Source organism: Pygocentrus nattereri, chromosome 17, assembly GCF_015220715.1.
Source record: "Pygocentrus nattereri isolate fPygNat1 chromosome 17, fPygNat1.pri, whole genome shotgun sequence".
NCBI classification, from domain to species: Eukaryota; Metazoa; Chordata; class Actinopteri; order Characiformes; family Serrasalmidae; genus Pygocentrus; species Pygocentrus nattereri.
Genome location: NC_051227.1, coordinates 11,699,368 through 11,720,273, shown reverse-complemented (window position 1 = coordinate 11,720,273; position 20,906 = coordinate 11,699,368). Strand labels below are relative to the sequence as shown.

General features: G+C 45.1%; 3 protein-coding genes across 5 annotated transcripts in view; 2 read left to right on the top strand and 1 right to left on the bottom strand.

Moving 5' to 3' along the window:
- The first annotated feature begins 1,318 nt into the window (after nucleotides 1-1,318).
- Nucleotides 1,319-7,660, top strand: nceh1a (neutral cholesterol ester hydrolase 1a). 2 transcript variants are annotated; one of them, XM_017724396.1, is made up of 5 exons: nucleotides 1,319-1,521; nucleotides 3,226-3,454; nucleotides 4,541-4,610; nucleotides 5,012-5,183; nucleotides 5,871-7,660. In XM_017724396.1, the coding sequence occupies exons 1-5, from the start codon at nucleotides 1,324-1,326 to the stop codon at nucleotides 6,486-6,488; spliced, it is 1,287 nt and encodes a 428-aa protein (XP_017579885.1). In that variant the 5' UTR covers nucleotides 1,319-1,323; the 3' UTR covers nucleotides 6,489-7,660. The 2 variants fall into 2 exon arrangements, with proteins under 2 accessions (XP_017579885.1, XP_037402283.1); XM_037546386.1 differs by lacking the exon at nucleotides 1,319-1,521 and having other exon boundaries at nucleotides 3,227-3,360.
- Nucleotides 7,661-12,130: 4,470 nt separating this feature from the next.
- msl2a (MSL complex subunit 2a) lies at nucleotides 12,131-17,944 on the bottom strand. 2 transcript variants are annotated; one of them, XM_037546385.1, is made up of 3 exons: nucleotides 17,502-17,944; nucleotides 16,788-16,935; nucleotides 12,131-15,571 (listed from the first exon to the last, which is right to left on the bottom strand). In XM_037546385.1, exons 2-3 carry the CDS (start codon nucleotides 16,927-16,929, stop codon nucleotides 14,052-14,054), a joined length of 1,662 nt encoding a protein of 553 aa, XP_037402282.1. In that variant the 5' UTR covers nucleotides 16,930-16,935; nucleotides 17,502-17,944; the 3' UTR covers nucleotides 12,131-14,051. The 2 variants fall into 2 exon arrangements, with proteins under 2 accessions (XP_037402282.1, XP_017579883.2); XM_017724394.2 differs by having other exon boundaries at nucleotides 16,788-17,943.
- Nucleotides 17,945-20,190: 2,246 nt separating this feature from the next.
- The window catches only part of pccb (propionyl-CoA carboxylase subunit beta), a 13,401-nt gene continuing 12,685 nt past the window's right edge, over nucleotides 20,191-20,906 (top strand). The window contains exon 1 of the mRNA XM_017724395.2: nucleotides 20,191-20,420. Within this exon, the coding sequence (XP_017579884.1) occupies nucleotides 20,223-20,420 (198 nt within the window). The 5' untranslated portion in view covers nucleotides 20,191-20,222. The remainder of the gene's footprint in view (nucleotides 20,421-20,906) is intronic.

Here is a 20,906-nt window from a genome sequence, read left to right as displayed (position 1 = left end):
GTCTGTCTTTCTATTTATCTATCTGTCTGTCTTTGTCTGTCTGTCTGTCTGTCTTTTTTCTATTTATTTATCTATCTTCCTCTTGTCTGTCTGTCTGTCTGTCTATCTGTCTGCCTTTCTATTTATCTATCTGTCTGTCTTTCTGTTGTCTGTCTGTCTGTCTGTCTATCTATCTGTCTTTATATTCATTTATCTGTCTGTCTGTCTGTCTATCTGTCTGTCTTTCTATTTATCTATCTGTCTGCCTTTCTGTTTGTCTGTCTGTCTGTCTGTCTTTCTATTTATGTATCTGTTTCTTTTTGTCTGTCTGTCTGTGTTTCTATTCATGTCTGTCTGTCTTTCTTTTTGTCTGTCTATCTGTCTGTCTTTCTGTTTGTCTGTCTGTCTTTTTTCTATGTATTTATCTGTCTGTCTTTCTCTTGTCTGTCTGTCTGTCTTTCTATTTATCTATCTGTCTGTCTTTGTCTGTCTGTCTGTCCTTTTTCTATTTATTTATCTGTCTATCTTCCTCTTGTCTGTCTGTCTGTCTATCTGTCTGTCTTTCTATTTGTCAATTTATCTATCTGTCTGCTCTTTATATTTATTTATCTGTCTGTCTGTCTATCTGTCTGTCTTTCTATTCATGTCTGTCTATCTTTCTGTCTTTCTGTTTGTCTGTCTATCTGTCTGTCTTTCTGTTTGTCTGTCTGTCTTTCTATTTATCTATCTGTCTGTCTTTCTATTTAGCTATCTGTCTGTCTATCTTTCTGTCTGTCTGTCTATCTGTCTGTCTTTCTATTTATCTATCTGTCTTTGTTTGTCTGTCTGTCTTTCTTTTTGTCTGTCTATCTGTCTGTCTTTGTCTGTCTGTCTTTCTTTTTGTCTGTCTGTCTGTCTTTCTATTTATCTATCTGTCTGTCTTTCTATTTAGCTATCTGTCTGTCTGTCTATCTTTCTGTCTTTCTGTTTGTCTGTCTATCTGTCTGTCTTTCTATTTATCTATCTGTCTGTCTTTGTCTGTCTGTCTGCCTTTCTTTTTGTCTGTCTGTCTGTCTTTCTATTTATCTATTTGTCTGTTTTTCTGTTTGTCTATCTATCTGTCTCTCTCTCTCTGTGTCTGTCTGTCTGTCTCTCTGTCTGTCTGTGTTAGTTATAAAGGACAGTAATAAAGCGCACTGTTGTTGTTATTAATCACAGCTGTGTAAAAGCCTGTTGTACTGAACTACATCTAAAACCTCAGTTTCCCAGGATGCTCGGCTGCTGCGCTGTGATTGGCTGCCGGCCGCGGTGCCGGTGAATAAAGCGTTTGGGAGCTGATTGTTTGGAGTTCAGAGTGAGCTCGCGATGGCAGCGCGCTCGGAGCCGCGCCGCGGAGGCGGAGGCGGAGGAAGAAGAGGAGCGTGTGCGAAGCTGCTGTGTGTGTGGAGCGTGTGCTCGGCTCTGAGCGCGGCCTATCTGCTGTACCTGCCGCTGCCCTCCGCGCTCTCAGAGCCCCTCAAACTCATGGTGGTCGCCGCTGCCTTCAGGGGGGTCTCACAGGCGGTAAGAACACTGACCTCTGACCTCTGCGGCTCACGGGTGGCGCTGCTGCGGTGTAGAAGGCGATATGATGCGGAAAGTAAAGGCTCACGTGACCCACAGCATCGCCCCCATTGACCCGCGCTGCTAATTACTCATAATTAGATCAGCAGGCCGGAGGAGGACACAGGTGACCACACGCGCAGTTAATTAGCCGCGTTATTGTTAATTCCAGCCAAGCAGTGCCGGGCTGGTTAGGCTCTGTTTGCCCTCCTATGGAGGGGCTTTAATGACCCCAGTGACTTCTGATGAGCCCTCCTGCTGAGCCTCGTTCATCCCATCAGCCTGGGAATGACGTTCAGGTTGACCTCGGGTTCATTAAGGACTCTCCGTTAATCCGGTCACTAATTAACCTCTGTTCTCATTGTACTTAATTAACCTCATGAGGCAGTTCAGTTCATATTAATTAAATCATGATTAATGAGGTTCAGCCTAGTGATCTAACTGAGCTATAAACAGTCTTTGGTTAGTATTAAGGTCACGTGATTAAACTTATAGTTAATCATATTCAATTAACTCCAATTAGTCAATGAGGCCTGTCTGTACACAGTTACTGTACACTATGCTTCAGTATTACGGCTGGTATTATTAATTATGTTTAATTGACCTTATTGGTGATTTCCATTCTGTGAATTATTATTATTATTATTATTATTATTATTATTATTATTATTATTATTACTACTTCTTTTTGATTTATTGAGCAATTAACCTAATCATGAATTCTTTTATAATTAGGGTTTATTAGGCTTATGGTTACTAGTGTTGAGTTGTTGTTGTTGTTTAATTAATGAAGTGTATTATTAATCATGTTTAACCTCACTGCTAGTAAACACCCAGAAGTGTCTGTTGTCGGTTATAATTGAGGTCATCCTTCATTATTAAAGCTGTTATTTGTTATAATTTATTATTAATAATCTTAAACATGTGAAACAAATAGATGTTTCATTCCGCCAGAACTCTGGAGTAACGCCCCTGTTGACTCAGTGCTGGTGATCTTTGACCTGGTTGGCAGCGTCCAGGCTGTGTGCACTCGGCCGGCTGGAGCTACTGTTCTGTGTCTGAGAATCAAAACTGTAGAAGCAGTCATAATAACTCGGACAGACTCAGAGTCGTGAAGGTGAACTCCGTGGTTTACACAGTCACCATAGCAACAGGCAGCTGATTGGCCACCAGCCCATAATGCTTTGCTGGAGTGCCCTGTACATTCCAGCCTCTTAATGTGTCTAAAAATATCACAATACACATCATATTGTCTGATCGGGGACCCCCATCCCACCCGGTCATCATACTCGCTATTAAACTGTACACATAAGCTGAATGACCGCTGCGTGCTTTTGTAGGTGGGGAGCAGGGAGGAGCCTGCAGGGTAAACGGCGGTGGGGAACCATGAGGATTGGACGTTAAACATATGCATATTAAATCTGTCCAATTGCGCTGTTACATTTAAAGTGTTATTATTAATAAGGTGGGCTTTGTATGTGAAGGGTGTCTGGTGAAGGGTCACACTGCTGGGAGACAGCGGGGGCTTTACTGTCATACAGTAGAGCGAATGTTGGCATAAAGACTAATTTACTGTCGTTTACACTCTGCTTTCCTTTTTGAGGGCGATATCGGTCAGTCTCTGTTTCTTTTTGAGGGCGATATCAGTCAGTTTTCCTTTTCCAGGCTGATATCGGGCAGTCTCTGGGTTTGGTCCATCATATCCGGCTGATAAACACCGTAGTGACCGGGTTTGAGAGTTTGGTTCCTCTGGACTATGAACACATTCAGACGGAGGACACGGAGTTCAGTGGGGTTCAGGTACGCGTTTATCAGCCCAGTGTAAACACACAGGACGGCCTGAGGGGGGCAGTAGTGTTCTTCCATGGAGGAGGGTGGTCACTCGGGGCTCCAAGTAAGCAGAATATCTGAATTTGTTAATGAATGTACATTACATGCTGTCAGTGTTAAAGAAAAACTAGCAGACTAGCTCCACCTACTCGGCTACAGCAGTTTAGCCCCACCCATTCAGCTACAGCAGTTTAGCCCCACCCATTCAGCTACAGCAGTTTAGCTCCACCATTCATCTACAGCGGTTTAGCCCCACCCATTCAGCTACAGCAGTTTAGCCCCACCCATTCAGGTACAGCTGTTTAGCCCCACCCATTCAGGTACAGCTGTTTAGCTCCACCCATTCAGGTACAGCTGTTTAGCTCCACAATTCAGCTACAGCGGTTTAGCCCCACCCATTCAGGTACAGCTGTTTAGCTCCACCATTCAGCTACAGCGGTTTAGCCCCACCCATTCAGGTACAGCTGTTTAGCCCCACCCATTCAGGTACAGCTGTTTAGCTCCACCATTCAGCTACAGCGGTTTAGCCCCACCCATTCAGCTACAGTGGTTTAGCCCCACCCATTCAGCTATAGCGGTTTAGCCCCACCCATTCAGCTACAGTGGTTTAGCCCCACCCATTCAGCTATAGCAGTGTATCTCCGCCATTCAGCTACAGCGGTTTAGCCCCACCCATTCCGCCTACAGCGGTTTAGCCCCACCTATTTTTCCTACAGCATTGTATCTCTGCCATTTTGCCTACAGCGGTTTAGCCCCACCCACTCCGCCTACAGCGGTTTAGCTCCACCCATGGCTGCTTCATTAAAGGATAAAAGTCTCTGAATATCACTGTCCAGTCTGTAATCTGTCAGCAGGTCAGTCTGCATGTTTCAACTACAGTGAAAAGTAGGGCAGTTGTACTGATGGCGACTCATCATTGTTAGGTTTATGCACTTGTGGGTCGTTACTATAGCAACCAATTTGGACTGCAGCTTCAGTCTGACTGTACAGACCACATATGGTCACTCATAAACATCCGATCTGCGTTATGTTTACAAAACAAAAAAACACGTAAACGTGATTTTTCCTGGCCATATGTTTACATAATGTATTTGGTGGAGTGTGTAATTTGAGCGTGGAGTGTGTAATTGATGTGTGTTGTGTTTGTCAGAGCTGGGCTCGTACGACCTGCTGTGCAAGAAGATGGCGTCTGAGCTGAAGGCGGTGGTGGTGACGGTGGAGTGCGTGTTTTCCCACAATGCATTTCAGAGTGTTTAACGTACTGAATAGGCTCCTCCCTGCTGTGGCATTCCTGCTGTGAATAACTGAGAGGAGTCTGATTGTGTCGTCTGTGGTCAGTCGTATCACGGCGCAGGCCTAAATTAGCGGATTAGCCACTTCAGTTAAATTACAGTGTGGCTCCAAACAGATGATGGAGCCATTACTCACTGCTGCCCTCTACAGGTGACACAGAACCAGCCACAACCTTTTATTTCCCTATATTTACATTAAAAACCAACTGGTAAAAGTGCCTGATTGTATTTTTTGATGTAAAAGTATGATTATGAAAGGTAATAACTGTGGTCAGCATAAATAATTGCGATCAGGTCAGTGTTTTTCCGGGTTTTTTCCCTCACTGTAGTTACCGGATGGCTCCAGATGTGCGTTTCCCAGTGCAGTTTGAGGACTGTCTGCAGGCCTCCAGGTTCTTCCTGCAGTCGGAGGTTCTGCAGCTGTACTCTGTGGATCCTCAGCGCGTGGCCGTGTGTGGAGACAGCGCAGGGGGGAACCTCGCAGCTGCAGTCGCCCAGCAGGTCAGCACTGACCCGGTCAGCTCAGTCTCGAATCACGTCTGTCAAAGAGACGGGATCAAATACAGTCAGTCAGCCAGACATTTGGTGCTGCCTGGGCTTTACAGGGCTAATGTTATTTAGAAGTAATAGAAGATTAAACCCAGTTATTAAATGTTAAGTGAAACTGCAAAGTCTTCAGCATAATTAACTGGTCAAGATGTAAACAGTGGTTCAGAGCGGTTCTCTGTTCTAGATAAACTTACCCAGTCAGAACTGTTCACAGTGGTGTAGATCATAAAACACATGTTCTGTTAATTTGAGGAGCTTTTACAGTAAATAAATAAATACATTTATTTCAAGCAGTTACTGAATAATTTGCCTTATGATTTGGTCAGGAAAAATCAGATAGACAAGCCAGAACATCCCCTGGAGAATAAGAGCAGGAAACGGGTGAAACCTCTCCATCTCACTCGTTTCAGGGCGGCCCCTGATCAGAGATGCCTGGTCATCCAAAGATAGAAAAATAGAAAGATGATTATGGGTTAAAGGAAAAACGTGAAAGAAAATGATATTTCCATTGTAGCCATGGTAACGCCTGATTCCCGACACTGTACGAGTACATTAGTTAAAACCCTGATGTTTGAAATTTGTATTCACTTTTTAGTGAATTTTATGTTTTTACTAACATCTATCGTACTTCATCTCCAGATCGGCCGAGACAACAGCACTGCTGGAAAGTTCAAGCTCCAGGTTTTGATCTACCCAGTTCTACAGGCTCTGGACTTCAACACGGCTTCGTACCAGCAGAACCAGAAGATTCCTATCCTGTACCGCGAGCTGATGGCTCACTACTGGCTGGAGTACCTGGGCGCAGATCCTGAGCTCGTTCACTTGCTTCTGCTGAACAACCACACAGCGCACGACCAGGAGCTCGCCGACCCGCACCGAGCCAAACTTGACTGGACCAGAGTTCTGCCCAAAGACGTGACGAAACACTACAAGCCTGTGATTCCAGCCACCGGTTCTCCAGGGATCTTGCAGAGGGTTCCTGGCCTGCTGGACGTCCGAGCGGCTCCTCTGCTGGCCGATCTGGAGGCGCTGAGGTCGGCTCCTCGCGCCTACATCATGACCGGTGAGCATGACGTGCTGAGGGACGACGGGCTGATGTACGTCCGTAGGCTGCAGCAGGCCGGCGTCTCCGTCACCAGCCGACACTACGAAGACGGTTTCCATGGCTGCGTCAGTTTCGCCTTCTGGCCGTCGTACTTCGCTGTCGGCATCCGGGCGGTGGACGACTACATCGCCTGGCTGCGGGATCATCTTTAGTTAATCACTGCTGTCGGGTCAGAATCTCGTAACTCCTGAAAACATGATCGGACTCACAGAAATGATCCAGATTTACTGGGAATAAAACCGCATTCCACTCACACACGACAGCAGTCAGACACTTTTCCTTCTCTTGTGAAGTGAAGCTACGAGGTTTTCATTGCTCTAGAACACCTGAACCAATCAGCTGTTCAGCTAATGAACCTCTCCAGGCTCCACCCACAAAAACCCACTCCACCTAACGGTGTAGCATTGCTAGCTAGCTAAGTTAGCATCATAGTCAGCTCCACCCGCTGCTGTAGCATGGCGACAGGTACTTGGCTGTTTAGCCAAGCTGAGCTTTAGCGTAGCGTCCACTGTCGGCTGCAGCTCAGGCAGAGCTTCTCTAAGAGATGTGCTGACGTTGCTAGCCAGCTGTGTTAGCGCTGCTGTAGCACGGCTGACGCGACTGTCCTCAGTAGCAATGTTACTAACCTGACTGCGTTTGAATAGAGACCCAGAGATGGTGTGGAATCTTTAATACTTCTGCTTCTCACTTCTCAGAATTTTTCTTTGATTTAAAATTTTTAATAATTTTTTTTACTTCCAGGTGTAAAAAATCCCAGAATTTCAGTCTGGTCTCAGAATTTTGAGTTTCCCACTCTGTACTGGGATTTTCATGATTCCTGCCAACGTGCAGCAGCTACAGTAGAACATGTGGGTGGGCGGAGCCTGGAGAGGGCATGCTGGGTAGGGATTCAGAAACACTGCCTTCATATCTTCACGCTGCAGAAGAGGCGGAGCGCCGTTCCGTCAGGACACCATGGATGTATTAATGTTCAGAATGTATTAAAATGAGTTTCTGTGTTTTGAGTATTATTCACAATATTGTCTTCTTGAGCTGAAGACTCAGTAATTACTCAGTTAAAACTGATTATCCTTTAATTAAACGCTTAGACTGCCGCCGCTGGAAGAATGAGTCGCTCTGTGTGGTCGTACAGACCGTCTCGCTGCAGGTCTGCTGCATTAATTACAGTGAACTTATTGTTATTAACTGAAATGTGCTGGTTCCATTAATTAAAGCAGGTGTGTTTGATATTAAAGCTGTAAGGAGTAAAACGCCTTAATCAGACTTAAAGCGCCACCTGTACGGTGTTTTATATTAAAGGGTCATAAAATCATGAAGATTTCTATCGAGAATTAAAACATTCCATTCATTCCCCACTGCAGGTGGTCTCGGCTTACAGCAGAGTAATCCCGCCCGCTCGGCCTACAGCAGATTAGCTCTGCACATTCATCCTACAGCAGATTAGCTCTGCACGTTCATCCTACAGCAGATTAGGCCCGCCCATTCATCCTACCGCAAATTAGCTCCACCCATTCAGATACAATAGTTTAGCTCCACCCATTCAGCCTACAGCTGAGTAACCCCACCCATTCAGCCTACAGCAGTTTAGCTCCTCCCATTCACACTGAAGTTATAAGGATTGTTTCAGTTTGGGCACAATATAGGACAGCCAATCAGAACAGCTCATTTACATATATCAGTCTTAAAGGCACAGTAACAGCCTGTTTAACTGAGGGATAAAGGGAGGCTGAAAATCATCAAGTAGAAACGAATTATGACCTTTTGTACGTAAACCTACGTCTGACGTCCTGTAGAAGGTTAATAGAAATCGTGTGCGCTGGTGCTGTTTCTCTGGACTGGTGTTCTGATCCATTTGTGTTTCACAGACCATCGTTTTGGTGAATCGTTATATATAAACACTGTTTTACTGACACGTCTGCAGTTTTTACTCCACAGCATTTCTCTGTAAACAGGTTTCCTGATGAAATATCACTGACAATAAAGGTGGAAACCGCGGAGCCGCTGGTTTGTTTTCTGTGTTCTCACCTCAGACGCGGTTCCATCCTCAGGGTTTCAGGGCGTAACGGGAACATTTGAACTCATGGACACTTTATTAGGAACACCCACGTTGTGCGGGTTCTTTAGTAAAGAAAATGGTTCTATATAGAACCATTAACACTTAAAGAACCCTTTTCATGATTCAAGTGTTCTTTGCATCATGAAATGGTTCTTCAGATTGATGGAGAATGTGACCTTTTTGCAAAAGGCACCAAAAGGGTTCTTCTATTATAAGAAGCCCAACATAAAACATTTCTATATGAGGTTCTATATAGAACCCTTTACAGCACATCTGATGAACTGTTTCATGATGCAAAACATCCTGTAATCATGCAGCAGGTACTTTGAGTGTTCATGGTTCTATATAGAACCCTTTGCTTTACTAAAGAACCCTTGAAGAACCAGCATTTTTAAGTGCATATGAATGAATGTGGGTTCACTATTAGGCAAATAACAGATCACTGTTGCCTTTTTTTGCATTATAACTGCCGATTTAGTGATTTTTAAGGTGCTTATTGCCTAATTAATAACCATTAATGAAGCGTTTATAAACGCTTTATAAGGGTAGTCTTATTCTAAAGTGGTACCAGTCATGACTGACACATTTGGTTCAGTTTGGTAGTTATGGTTGTTTTGGTGGTGATAAAATTTAGTCTAAAGTCCAGATCATGAATTTCAGCTCTGACTCTCAACCAGTTCAGCGGAGTGATGTGTGTTCAGGAGAGAAACGGTCCACAATCTCACCACTCCGTTCAGAACGTGGCGGCGCCTTATTACTGCCAGTACTACCGTCAGGACCGGCCCCTTCGCTACCAGAACTTCACCTTCTGCCCAGTGAACTCTGGGTGCTTCTGGACGTCTCTAAGGGTTAATGACACGCTCCTGTAGGGAGAACATGCAGTCCAGACAGAGCGGCTTGTTCTCTCACCTACTGACCACAGCCTAGAGTCTCTGAGGGACCTGAAACTTCTCCTCCCTTCTCTGGCCTTCAACACAGCTGACCTGGAACTGATCCCGACTTTCCAGATCCTTCAAAATTGGTGTTTCTAATAAAGAGGCCAGTGAGTGGAAGCACATAGTGGGTGTTTCTAATAAAGTGGCCAGTGAGTGGAAGCACATAGTGGGTGTTTCTAATAAAGTGGCCAGTGAATTGGAGCACAAGGTGGGTGTTTGTAATAAAGTGGCCAGTGAATGGGAGCACAAGGTGGGTGTTTCTAATAAAGTGGCCAGTGAGTGGGAGCACAAGGTGGGTGTTTCTAATAAAGTGGCCAGTGAGTGGGAGCACAACGTGGTGTTTCTAATAAAGTGGCCAATGAGTGGGAGCACAAGGTGGGTGTTTCTAATAAAGTGTCCAGTGAGCGGGAGCACAAGGTGGGTGTTTCTAATAAAGTGTCCAGTGAGCGGGAGCACAAGGTGGGTGTTTCTAATAAAGTGTCCAGTGAGCGGGAGCACAAGGTGGGTGTTTCTAATAAAGTGTCCAGTGAGCGGGAGCACAAGGTAGGTGTTTCTAATAAAGTGGCCAGTGAGCGGGAGCACAAGGTGGGTGTTTCTAATAAAGTGGCCAGTCAGTGGAAGCACAAGGTGGGTGTTTCTAATAAAGTGGCCAGTTAGTGGAAGCACAAGGTGGGTGTTTCTAAAAAAGTGTCCAGTGAGTGGGAGAACAAGGTGGGTGTTTCTAATAAAGTGTCCAGTGAGTGGAAGCACAAGGTGGGTGTTTCTAATAAAGTGTCCAGTGAGTGGAAGCACAAGGTGGGTGTTTCTAATAAAGTGTCCAATGAGTGGAAGCACAAGGTGGGTGTTTCTAATAAAGTGTCCAGTGAGTGGAAGCACAAGGTGGGTTAAGAACGCTTTCCCACACTCGAGTAACAGCGGTCATCATGGACTGCAGGGTCATCTATACGACAGTCTTTCAGTGTAAATGATTTCATGGGAACACAGTGAAACGCGTCTGTAACACATTAATAGATTATTTATTATCTGAATAATAAATTTATCCAGATGTAGCAACATCTCTGTGGTGGATCCAAACTTTGGAAATAACTACTGAATCCCAAATAAAATGACCAAAAAGCTCAAAACTGATCCTGAAATACTGATTTTTGTGCAACAGTTCTACCAATCAATAGCGAGTCCTGCCCTCTAGTGGTGTTGGTGAGTAACTGCGTCTATGAAGAATTGATACTGACAGGAGAAACAGACCCAGACAAACGGCTGAAAAACAAGAAATAAAAAACTATAATTTATTTTTGTAGCATTCCATCGTTTTCATTATTTAAAGGTGGCAGTGAATAAAGGTTCCCCAGAAATTCAAAATCAAGAAACTAAAAATCTTCAAGTAACAGCCAAGAAAACAACGGAACAGAGGGACACTACCATCCTACACAGCGCACCGGCCTAAACTTACCAACAGAGGAGTCCACGCACTGGTCGAAGCCCTAGAGACAGTGTCTGAAGGAGACGTGAGGATGAAGAGGATGAAGAGGAAACGTAACCGAACTGCCCAGAGCGTAACAGAGAGAATTTAATCTAAAACACAAACAGGACGACGACCAGAGAACAAACTGAAACACGGCCAGTGATCGAGAAAAACAGAAACAGCTCCATTAATTAACCCATTAAACAGTTAATCAACCCATTAAACAGTTAATTAACCCATTAACGCCAAGCGGATAGGCAGGAGTGATGAGTGGCTAAACCCCCCTAGTGGCAGCAATTACTACAGCTACTCAAATACACTGTAAAGAAAGGCCACACCACAGAACCTGTCCAGACTGGAGCTCTGCTCTGGGTGAACATCTAGCAGGATCTGGAACACTGAGCTAGTCTGATCACATCCATTTCACTTTTATTTACAATAACATTTAGATTTTCTTTTGAGAGATTAAGTGACTAAAAACTCACTTTTTAGCCACATAGATTTGACTATTTTGTCAGATTCGAGCTTAGAGCTCAGAGAACACAGACATTCAACCTTTCCAGGAACCTACTTAAAGGGAATACCACTGCTTTTCCAAAATTTCCCCCCATAGTTCAGTGTGTGAGGTGTAATCAGAGAGGTTCAGAGCGGTTTGTGTGAAATGGTTCAGACGTCTTTACAGTGGTGGTGATGGGAACCAGGCGTCGCCAGATATAGACATTTTATTTACCATCCAGAACCACCAGAAAACCTACACGAGTCTTCTGGGTTTATATGGAATATTGATGGAAAATACTGGAAAATTTGGAATAATACGTTTTCTCTGGGGACTATTTTGCCGCACAGCGCCCTGTATATTATGTATCCCTCCACCATGAATGGAGTTTAAGGCTAAAACATCAGGTTTAAGTATTTAACTACACAGAAATTCTGGAAATGTTGGTGGAACTGACCTTTAGCTGCTGTGGGCATTAATGGGTTAATAGGGAAAAATAAAAGCAGACAGAAGCCACCCTCTCTTCGACTGATCCTCGCCGTATTTCTTTAAAAAAATAAAATAACAGCATCGTAGAAACATTCGCCACAGAACAAAGCTCTCCTACGTTCAAGCACGGTGACCGGCCGGGCAGTGAGGATGACCACGCGGACACTCACGATGGGAACGTGAGGGACATTAGCTTATAATCTGAGGAGGTATAACGCTGATGATGGACATCTAATAACTATAACACTAGAAAATGTGTTATATGTCGGATAATCAGCAGGATTTAAAGGCTGCTTCCATTTAAACCCCTTACATTCCGCTTTATTCCAGTAATATCAAAGTTCAGTCTCAGAAAACTCAGCAGTTTGTGTTTTAATGGGAATAATCTGAACATTAGTTAAACAGAGTGAACCACTACTATAAGAGAAAAGGCCCATAAAGCTTAACAGAACCGGCCTTGCAGGATTATATGCTCCGTTTTCATCACCACTGAGGGAAAATCAGCCGCAGCTAAACCTGTTTAAACCAGTCAGAGACTCGCTTTCAGCTTCCGACCTCAAATCATCATCTGACAGACATCAGGAGCCCCTTCCCAGACCCAGATTAGACCTAAACCCGGATTAATACCCAGTCTCCAACCGCACCTCAACACCGACGCCGACGTTTCATCTAGAACCTGGGCTTAATCCATGCCCAGGAAACACGAACGCGTTTATTCACCAACAGAACCTTCGGACTGAGCCCGACCTGCGGCGCCGACCTTCCCAAAGCTTGGTCACCATCATTAAAACACAAGGACAACTGATTATTTTGAGAACAAAATAAAGAAATAAAAACAAAGGGCAGTATATCTCAGCTTAAACCTGCTGGAGGATTTTATCACAATATTGGGCTTTTCCAAAGCACTTAGACATCCCATCACCAGGAAAATCCGCTCAATCAGAAACAGAGTTAGATTCCTCGGCAGCAAATTAGCTAGAACCTGGAGAACCAAATGTTCAGAATAAGAGTGAACACAGAGTGTTTGGCAAACAATACCAATTAAAGCGATAGTTCAGCCAGAAATCACCCTCCGCCCTCCACCCTCCGCCCTCCGCAAGGTGAGGGACCTGCTTGGAGTGTCGTTAGCACTGAAGCTACACGGCTAATGTAGTTAACCAGCAATGGAATTTTATACCCCACCAATTAGCATCACGGCTAACTGCTCACACACTTTCTGACCAGCGACAGACAAATGAACAATGAGTAAAGGTTCACATTTCTCTGGTAAAATGTTATCAAATAGTAAAAGTATCAAAAAGTATTCAAGTACTTGAGAATGTAATCGAGTAGCAAAAGTACACTCTTAGCAAAAAAGGGTCTATACAGTAGCAAAAAACCCTCAAAAAACAGGTTCTTTAGTTTGTAACAATAGAGGAACATATTTGGTGCTATAACCTAAATCTAGAACCATCTACAGCAATTCTCCACCAACCTGAAGAACGCGTTCACGCTGCAACCAACCACTCGGTTATGCAAAGGATCCCTCAACTGGTCATGGTTCTACATAGAACCACTTTCTTAACTAAAGAACCATCTTATCTACTTATTGTACAGTTATTGTGGATATCGTTCTATGAACAACTAACAGAACCTTCATAGAACTTGTTAATTAAAGTAATACCTACAACTACTCGAAAGTATCTACACTCTTTAAAAAAGATAAAAAATGTAAAAAATAAAGATGGTTCTTAAAGGGGCTCTTTAGTTAAGAAAATGGTTCTGCATAGAAGCATGAACACTCAAAGAATTCTCTGCACGATTAAAGGGTTCTTCAGATTGATGGAGAATGTGCTGTAGATGGAAAAGGGTTCCACTATTGTTACAAGCCAAAGAACCCTTTTTTGCTAAGTGTGTACTTTTACTTTTGGTACTCATGCATTGTCAAGCCAATACTTTTTGACCACATGATTAAAGGGTTCTCTGTGTGGTGAAACGGGTTCTCTGGATTGATGGAGAGTGTGCTGAACCTTATTGAAAAGGGTTCCCCAAGCCAAAGAACCCTTTTTTGGTACCATATAGAACCCTTTTTGCTAAGCATGTACAGAGGTTTGTACACCCCTGGCCAGAAAGCCTCGTTGGCTTTAGCCCCACAGCTCCGGTCGCGGTCCTGGCTGATAGATCCGAGGTGAGGGTGATCGATCAGGTTTCTGGCTGAAGTACCGCTCTGAGCTGAAGGGCAGGATTGTAGTTGCCTGTCTTCACACCGCCTGTAGGACAGACATCATATCACAGCCACTAACAGTCAAAGCGCATCTCCAGCGGGTCTTCAAAGCTGGGCTCCTTCTCTGGGCTGGCGCTGAGGAAGGAGGCCATCTGGGGTCTGGCCGAAAGGCTGAGGACTCCCGGGTTACTTCCGGTGCTCATGACCGAGATGCTGGTAAGGTTGATGCCCAGGGTGAGGCGGGTCTGCTCCAGGGCCTTCTCGGGCACTGCGAAGGCCTCCAGCTTCTTCTCTCCGTTGGCCATGTAGGAGTTCTGGCAGCCCCTGCAGATGCAGTCCAGGCAGGCTTTACGGTTCGAATAGCACGGACAGCGCTGCCCCCTGCAGGTAAGGACACTTGGGTTCTGCGTGGCTCTTCCACACTTGCAGCCTTTCTTCTCTGGGGGCTTTTTATACACCACTTTGGTGGGGTTCCCTGGGAGCGCACCATCAGACACCTTGGGCTTGGGTTTGGGCTTGGGGGTGCCGATTTTAGTCTTAGTGGGAACCTTTTTGGCTCCGAGGCTTTCAGCGTTCTTCTGAATGTTCTTCGTGGAGTCCAGCAGCATCCTGCTGACCTTCAGCACCACCCCATTTTGGACTCCAGCTGCCCGATTCTGAGCTTTGGGCTCGGACGCTGCCTGCGGAGGCACCGTGGAGGCCACAGAAGGCTTCTGGGTGAAGCAGGCGATGGGCACAGGCTGGAGCATCTCGCTGTCGCTCTCGGAGCGCGAACGCTTCCGGCTCAGGTGGACCTTCCTGTGGGCCGCTGCCTGGCAGGTGATGCCCGTCTGAGGCTGCTGAGGGTGGGCAGGTGGTAGAGCACCACTAGGGGTGGCCTGAAAGGCTTGAAGGACCTCACCAGAGCTTTTGCTTCTGCTGTCGCTTAGTGGAACTTTTGACTTAGCCTGGTTGGTGGAACATTCAGACTCGAGGCTGTTGAGAACCTCCTCTACACTCAGGAGAATAGGACTGGTGCAGCCATCGTGGAGGACATTGCCATTTGAGATGTTTATAGTAACAGTATCAGTGCTGAACTGCTGCACAGCAAGATGATGATCCACACCAGAACACGTGATCAGCCTGGATGGTTCTAGCTCGGTTTTGATGTCCTTAGACGATGACACATTTTCAACCTTCTGGCCATCGACTCCAGCATCAGGGTCAGTTTTATTCACAGAAATCGGGCACGGAGAACTCGCCTCCGTTTTAAAACTCTGAGAGCTTTCCTTAGCCTCCTGAGGAACCTCTACGATCTTCTCTTCCACCTGCTCCTGCTTCACCTCCAGCACCTCCTCCAGCATCTTCATGACCTCAACATAGCCTCTGATCCGCGAGGTGCTCTGCTCTGCCGCCGTGATCACCCACACATACTCGCACAGGCTCCTGTAGCAGTCCACCAGAACCTGCAGCTGCTTGTTCTCCTCAAACTGCTGAGCGTTCCTGCAGCAGCCGCATGGCGGCTTCATCCTCAGCGTCCCGCCTTCACAGCCTCTGCAGAAGAAGTGCTGGCAGGTCGAGGCACTTGGGGCCACCGGGTCCCGCAGCAGATTACCTAGAAGAGGAACAGAACAGGAACGTACTCATCATTTCAAAGTCGGATGCAGATGTTTGGTCTGTTTCCAAGCTGTTGTTGACTTTGAGTGTAAATAAGAGGAACACAGTAAAAACTGCATTTTCCACTATTTTTAGTGCAAAATTTAAGGTTAATTATCGAGATAAACAACTATTGTTTTGCGCTCTTCCATTCCTCCCAAAATGTCCAAACTCAGCTCACTGATTTTTGTCTAATTTATTATTATTTATTATTTTTACATACGTTTATTAGTTTTCTTTAGGTTGTGGACATGCACTACAACATAGTTGATTTTGCTTATTTTTATATTTATTTTTTTATATTATTTACTAAAGCATTATTTACACATGGCATTTTTGGTGTTTTATTTAGATTTTATTATGTCATAACAACATCTTAAACTTCACCATAATTCAATTGTTATTTTTATAATTACATTTTTTTTTACATTTGACAGAATCACATGACCTTAATGGCCAATATGGGTGCACACTTTATTGAACATGATTATAAATAATACGCATTTACATTACTACACTACATATACAGAATGTTAATAATCCTTCACATTATATATCATCTCCTGTGCTGCATTATATTACATAACACATAATACCAGCAATAATAGTTATTTTAATTCACGATGGTGACAGATTGCTGGCGTATCACCGTAATGGTCTCTGCTGACCATTTTGAAATAATCTGACTTCCCAGATGAAGGGAGATTATTCGTGACTTTGATAGAAGTTGTTTAGGTCCATGATCGTGAAATGAACTGATTTCATTGTAACTGCACTAAAAATAATCTTCATTATGCACTACCACTTTGTTTACATCCATAAATACAGCATATTGCACTGCTGCTTGTTTATATACCCGTGCATATACAATGTTTACCACATGTATTTGTTTACAGTGTTTGGTCACTCGGTTCATTCGCTGGACGTGATGTGCACCAGTGTTTATGCGCGTTCACCTGCTTATTCTCATAATGCGCATTATATATTATATTATATATCTTCACTTCTTTGTCTGTTTATGCATCTGTGTAACAGCGTATCACAAGACGTTTGCTGTAATAGTGAACTTTCCCTCCGCCTGTCTGTCTTTCAGCCCTAAGCCAATGCTAAAGACTGGAAAAACCAAAAATATCTGGACACCCCTGGAGTGTTTGGCACTAAACAGAGGTGCGTACCGCAGGCCAGGCAGGACAGCGCGTCCCTGAAGAAGGGCAACAGGTCGTAGAGCTCAGTGAAGCTCTCAGGTTGTTGAGGGTCACACCTGAGCGCCGCACGACAAGCGGCCAGGTAGAGCGAGGTGGCGCTGGAGGGGTTCATCTCTGTCTGAATGGGGCAGAACTCAGAGTTGGAGGGAAAGATGGACAGACACAGAGCTCCAGATACAGATGATAATAATTATGATAATAACAACAATGAAAGTCCTGAGCTCAGCCTGGTTGGAGCCACAGACCACTGGAAACAGCAGAACTGGAAAGCAGAGACATCTCACACTAGAACTGACCCCAGTGTTGAACCCCACCAACTAAACCAGCTCCTCATGTATTCTGGGTCTAACATGAAATGCAATGGGATCTAACATGAAATGCAATGGGGTCTAACATGAAATGCAAGGGGGGGGGGGAAGAAAAATTACATTTTCCGAACAGATTCGGGTGGATTAATCCTTCCTGTTCTCTGCTCTCTACATGCATCTGAGGGTTAAAACCCTTGTCTGTGATGTTAAAAGCGGGGATTTAGTCCCGAATTAACGTCATTAACAGAGGAATCAAAGCTGATTTAGTGGGAGTTTATAATGTCAGAACATCTGCGGACCGGCTGAGCTGAACAGGCAAACCTGCGGTGTTCAGTTTGGAGGAAAAGCCTGAAACCGGTAAACAAGCCCGATAAACCTGAGCAGACAAAGCTCGGCCTCCCGGAGCCTCCGCAGAGCGGCTCCCTCTCTCCTCCGCCCGAGCTGCGAGCGCGCTGTCCGCGCTCCGCCGCACTCACTCGCCGCTACACGGCGGGTCGATCCGCGTTGCTGTCGGCGGGCGGGAAAGGCGCCGTTAGCCCCGTTAGCCTTGTTAGCCCCGTTAGCTCCGTTAGCACTGTTAGCCCCGCGCTGCTGCGGTTATTCTCCGTGGGTGTTACAGCGCTCGTCGCTCCTTTCCTCCCCGGTTTTCCTCACAAACTCCCGTTTTTGTGGAAAAAGCGCGTTTTGACCGTTTAAATCCGCGCCTTTGTGTCCTTTTCCTTCCGCTTTAGCGCGTTAGCCGTTAGCGGCTCCGTAGCATCGGGCAGAGTGGAGGAGAAGAAGAGCCGCTCAGCGCTCCGCGCTCGGCCGCCCCCTGCAGGCGGAAACAAGGAGCGCAAATCCTACGGAGCCCCGCTGGTGACGTCCTACATAAGTAAAAAAATAATGCTGATGAGATGATCAAGTCGTGGCCACGACTTACTGAAACGTGGGAAGGAGATCCTAATGCGTGGCCACGACTAAGTAAGCCGCGGTCTCGTTCCCACGCCTTACTAAGTCGTGGCCGCGCATTAGGACCTCGTTCCCACGTGTTAACAAGGCGTGGCCACTCATTATTTTTATTTATACAAGTCGTCACCAGCGAAATAATGCGTGGCCACGACTAAGTAAGGCGTGGGAACGAGATCCTGATGCATGGCCACAACTTAGTAAGCCGTGATCTCGTTCCCATGCCTTACTAACTCATGGCCACGACTTAATCATCCCATTCCGACGCCTTACTAAGTCGTGGCCACACATTAGGATCCCATTCCCATATCTTAATAAGGCGTGGCCACTCATCATTTTTATTTATACAGGATGTCACCAGCGGGGCTCCGTACCAAATCCGCAAATTAGCCCAACAATTAGCGGAGCCGGTGCGAGCTGGTACGAGAGCCGAGGCACTGTGACTTCGGCACCTATCACAATAGTGAATAATTGTGTCAAAGTAAAAGTTCTCGCTTAAAAATAAGCGATTTATAAACTCGAGCTCATATTTATGACATTCTATTACAGTGTTTCTCATCCCTGGTCCTGGAGGCCCACTGTCCTGCACATTTAAGTGGTTTTCCTGCTTTGACGCACCCTTTTAAACAAAACACGGTTCTCTCTCATACTAATGAAATTCTATCTCATAATAATCCAAACTCATAATTATGAGATACTAAGTCATAATTTTAGAAAACCGGTTTCCATAGGACAGCACTCATGCCATTCACAGAATATTAAGACCACAGATCCATTTAAATCTGACTGTCTTGTTCGTCTATGCTTTCATATTTTGTTTTTTCTTTATAACAGATTTACATTTAATTTAGTTGAAAAAAATTTGAATGAAATCATATAGTGTTTAATAGTCCGTACAGCATATTGGATGCCATTCATCTCATTTTTTTAGGTTTTAGGTCTTGGCTGGTGTCATAAATACTTTTACCCTTTTGCAAAAAAAAAAAAAAAGTCACTTTGAGGCCCAAGAAAGTGCTAAATGTTAATAGTGAGAGAGAAAGGACTTTTACATTGACAGCATGACGTGTGTGTGTGTATATATATATATATATATATATATATATATATATATATATACACACACAATCTTCTTCTTATATATATATCTGCTGCTCCCTTTAGGGGTCGCCACAGCGGATCATCTGCCTCCATCTTGCCCTATCCATTGCCTCCTCTACTTTCACACCAACCATCTCCATGTCCACCTTCACTACATCCATAAACCTTCTCTGAGGTCTACCTCTTCTCCTTCTACCCGGCAGCTCCATCTCCAACATTCTTTGACCAATATATCCACTATTCCTCCTCAACACATGTCCAAACCATCTCAACCTGGCCTCTCTGGCTTTATCTCCTAACTGCTCCACCTTCACTGTCCCTCTGATCTGTTCATTTCTAATCTTGTCCATCCTTGTCACTCCCAACCAAAATCTCAGCATCTTCATCTCTGCCACCTCCAGCTCAGCCTCCTGTCTTTTAGACAGAGCCACAGTCTCCAAACCATACATCATAGCAGGACGCACTACTGTCTTGTAAACCTTCCCTTTCACTCTTGCTGCTATCCTTCTCTCACACATCAGCCCTGACACCCGTCTCCACCCACTCCATCCTGCCTGCACCCTCTTCCTCACCTCTTTTCTACACTGTCCATTGCTCTGGATGGTTGACCCAAGATATTTGAAGTCATCCACCTTTACGACCTCTACTCCTTGCATCTTCACCTTTCCACCTGCCTCCCTCTCATTCACACACATGTATTCCGTCTTGTCTCTACTGACCTAATAAAATAAGTAAATTAACAGCAGCAATATAACCTAAAATAACACAAAGGGAAACACAATAAAATGATAAACAAACAAACAAATAAATGAATGAGTAAAATCATCAATGACTAGACTTTTATTTTGGCAGCGTGACTGACATTCAGCTTCTCCAGGCGTTAAATGACCTCTCCGGTCCGCTCGCCTCCGATAGGCTCTCACTCACACGGCCCCTCTGTAGGAGGACGGTGATTGGCTGCTGCTTCGCGGCGCTGGGCTGTGATTGGTGGAGAGAGAGTACAGCGTAATCTCGCTGATCCTCCGCGTCCTCCTGCTCGGTGTGTGCGGTCATGGCGCTGTGTATGCGGGCGCTGCTCGGCTCTGCCGCGGCTTGGAGTCTCGCCTCTCTCCGCGGCCGGACCCTCGCTGTCCCCGTGCTGCGCTGCGCCTCCGGCGGGGCGAGCTCTGTCCAGCAGCGAGTGGATCTGAAGCGGAGTAAGGCTCTGCAGGGAGGAGGAGAGAAGAGGACGGAGGCTCAACACGCTCGAGTAAAGTATACCCTAACTCTCCGGTCCACCTTAAATGGAGCACCAGCTCCATTAGAGCGCTTCGGGCGTTATAACGACTACGGCGCCATTTAAGGTGGACTGGAGAATTCCAATTTTAAGGAAAGAAAATAAGAAGTAAAGAAATATTGAGAAATAAAGAAAAGGAGAGAGAAGAAGGTTTTGTTTGTATTATTAGTAAGTAATTTTATTTTTATTAATAATTTAACGTTTAGAACAACACCGGTTGACCAAAGTGCTGGAATATATAGAAGTAAATAATAGTGAATAGTATAAAGTCAAGTAATATTAAGCACTAGAGGCGTTTCTAATGTTGCGTAAGTACTAGTACAGCTGCACTGCTTGGCAGTTTACTGTGCTTTGGGAATATTGCACACACCCCATCAAAACCAGCAAAGCCTAGTGCGTTGTCAGTCTTGCACTTATGGCAGGCATGAAAATAAAACTGAACTGAACTGAGCAGCCTGA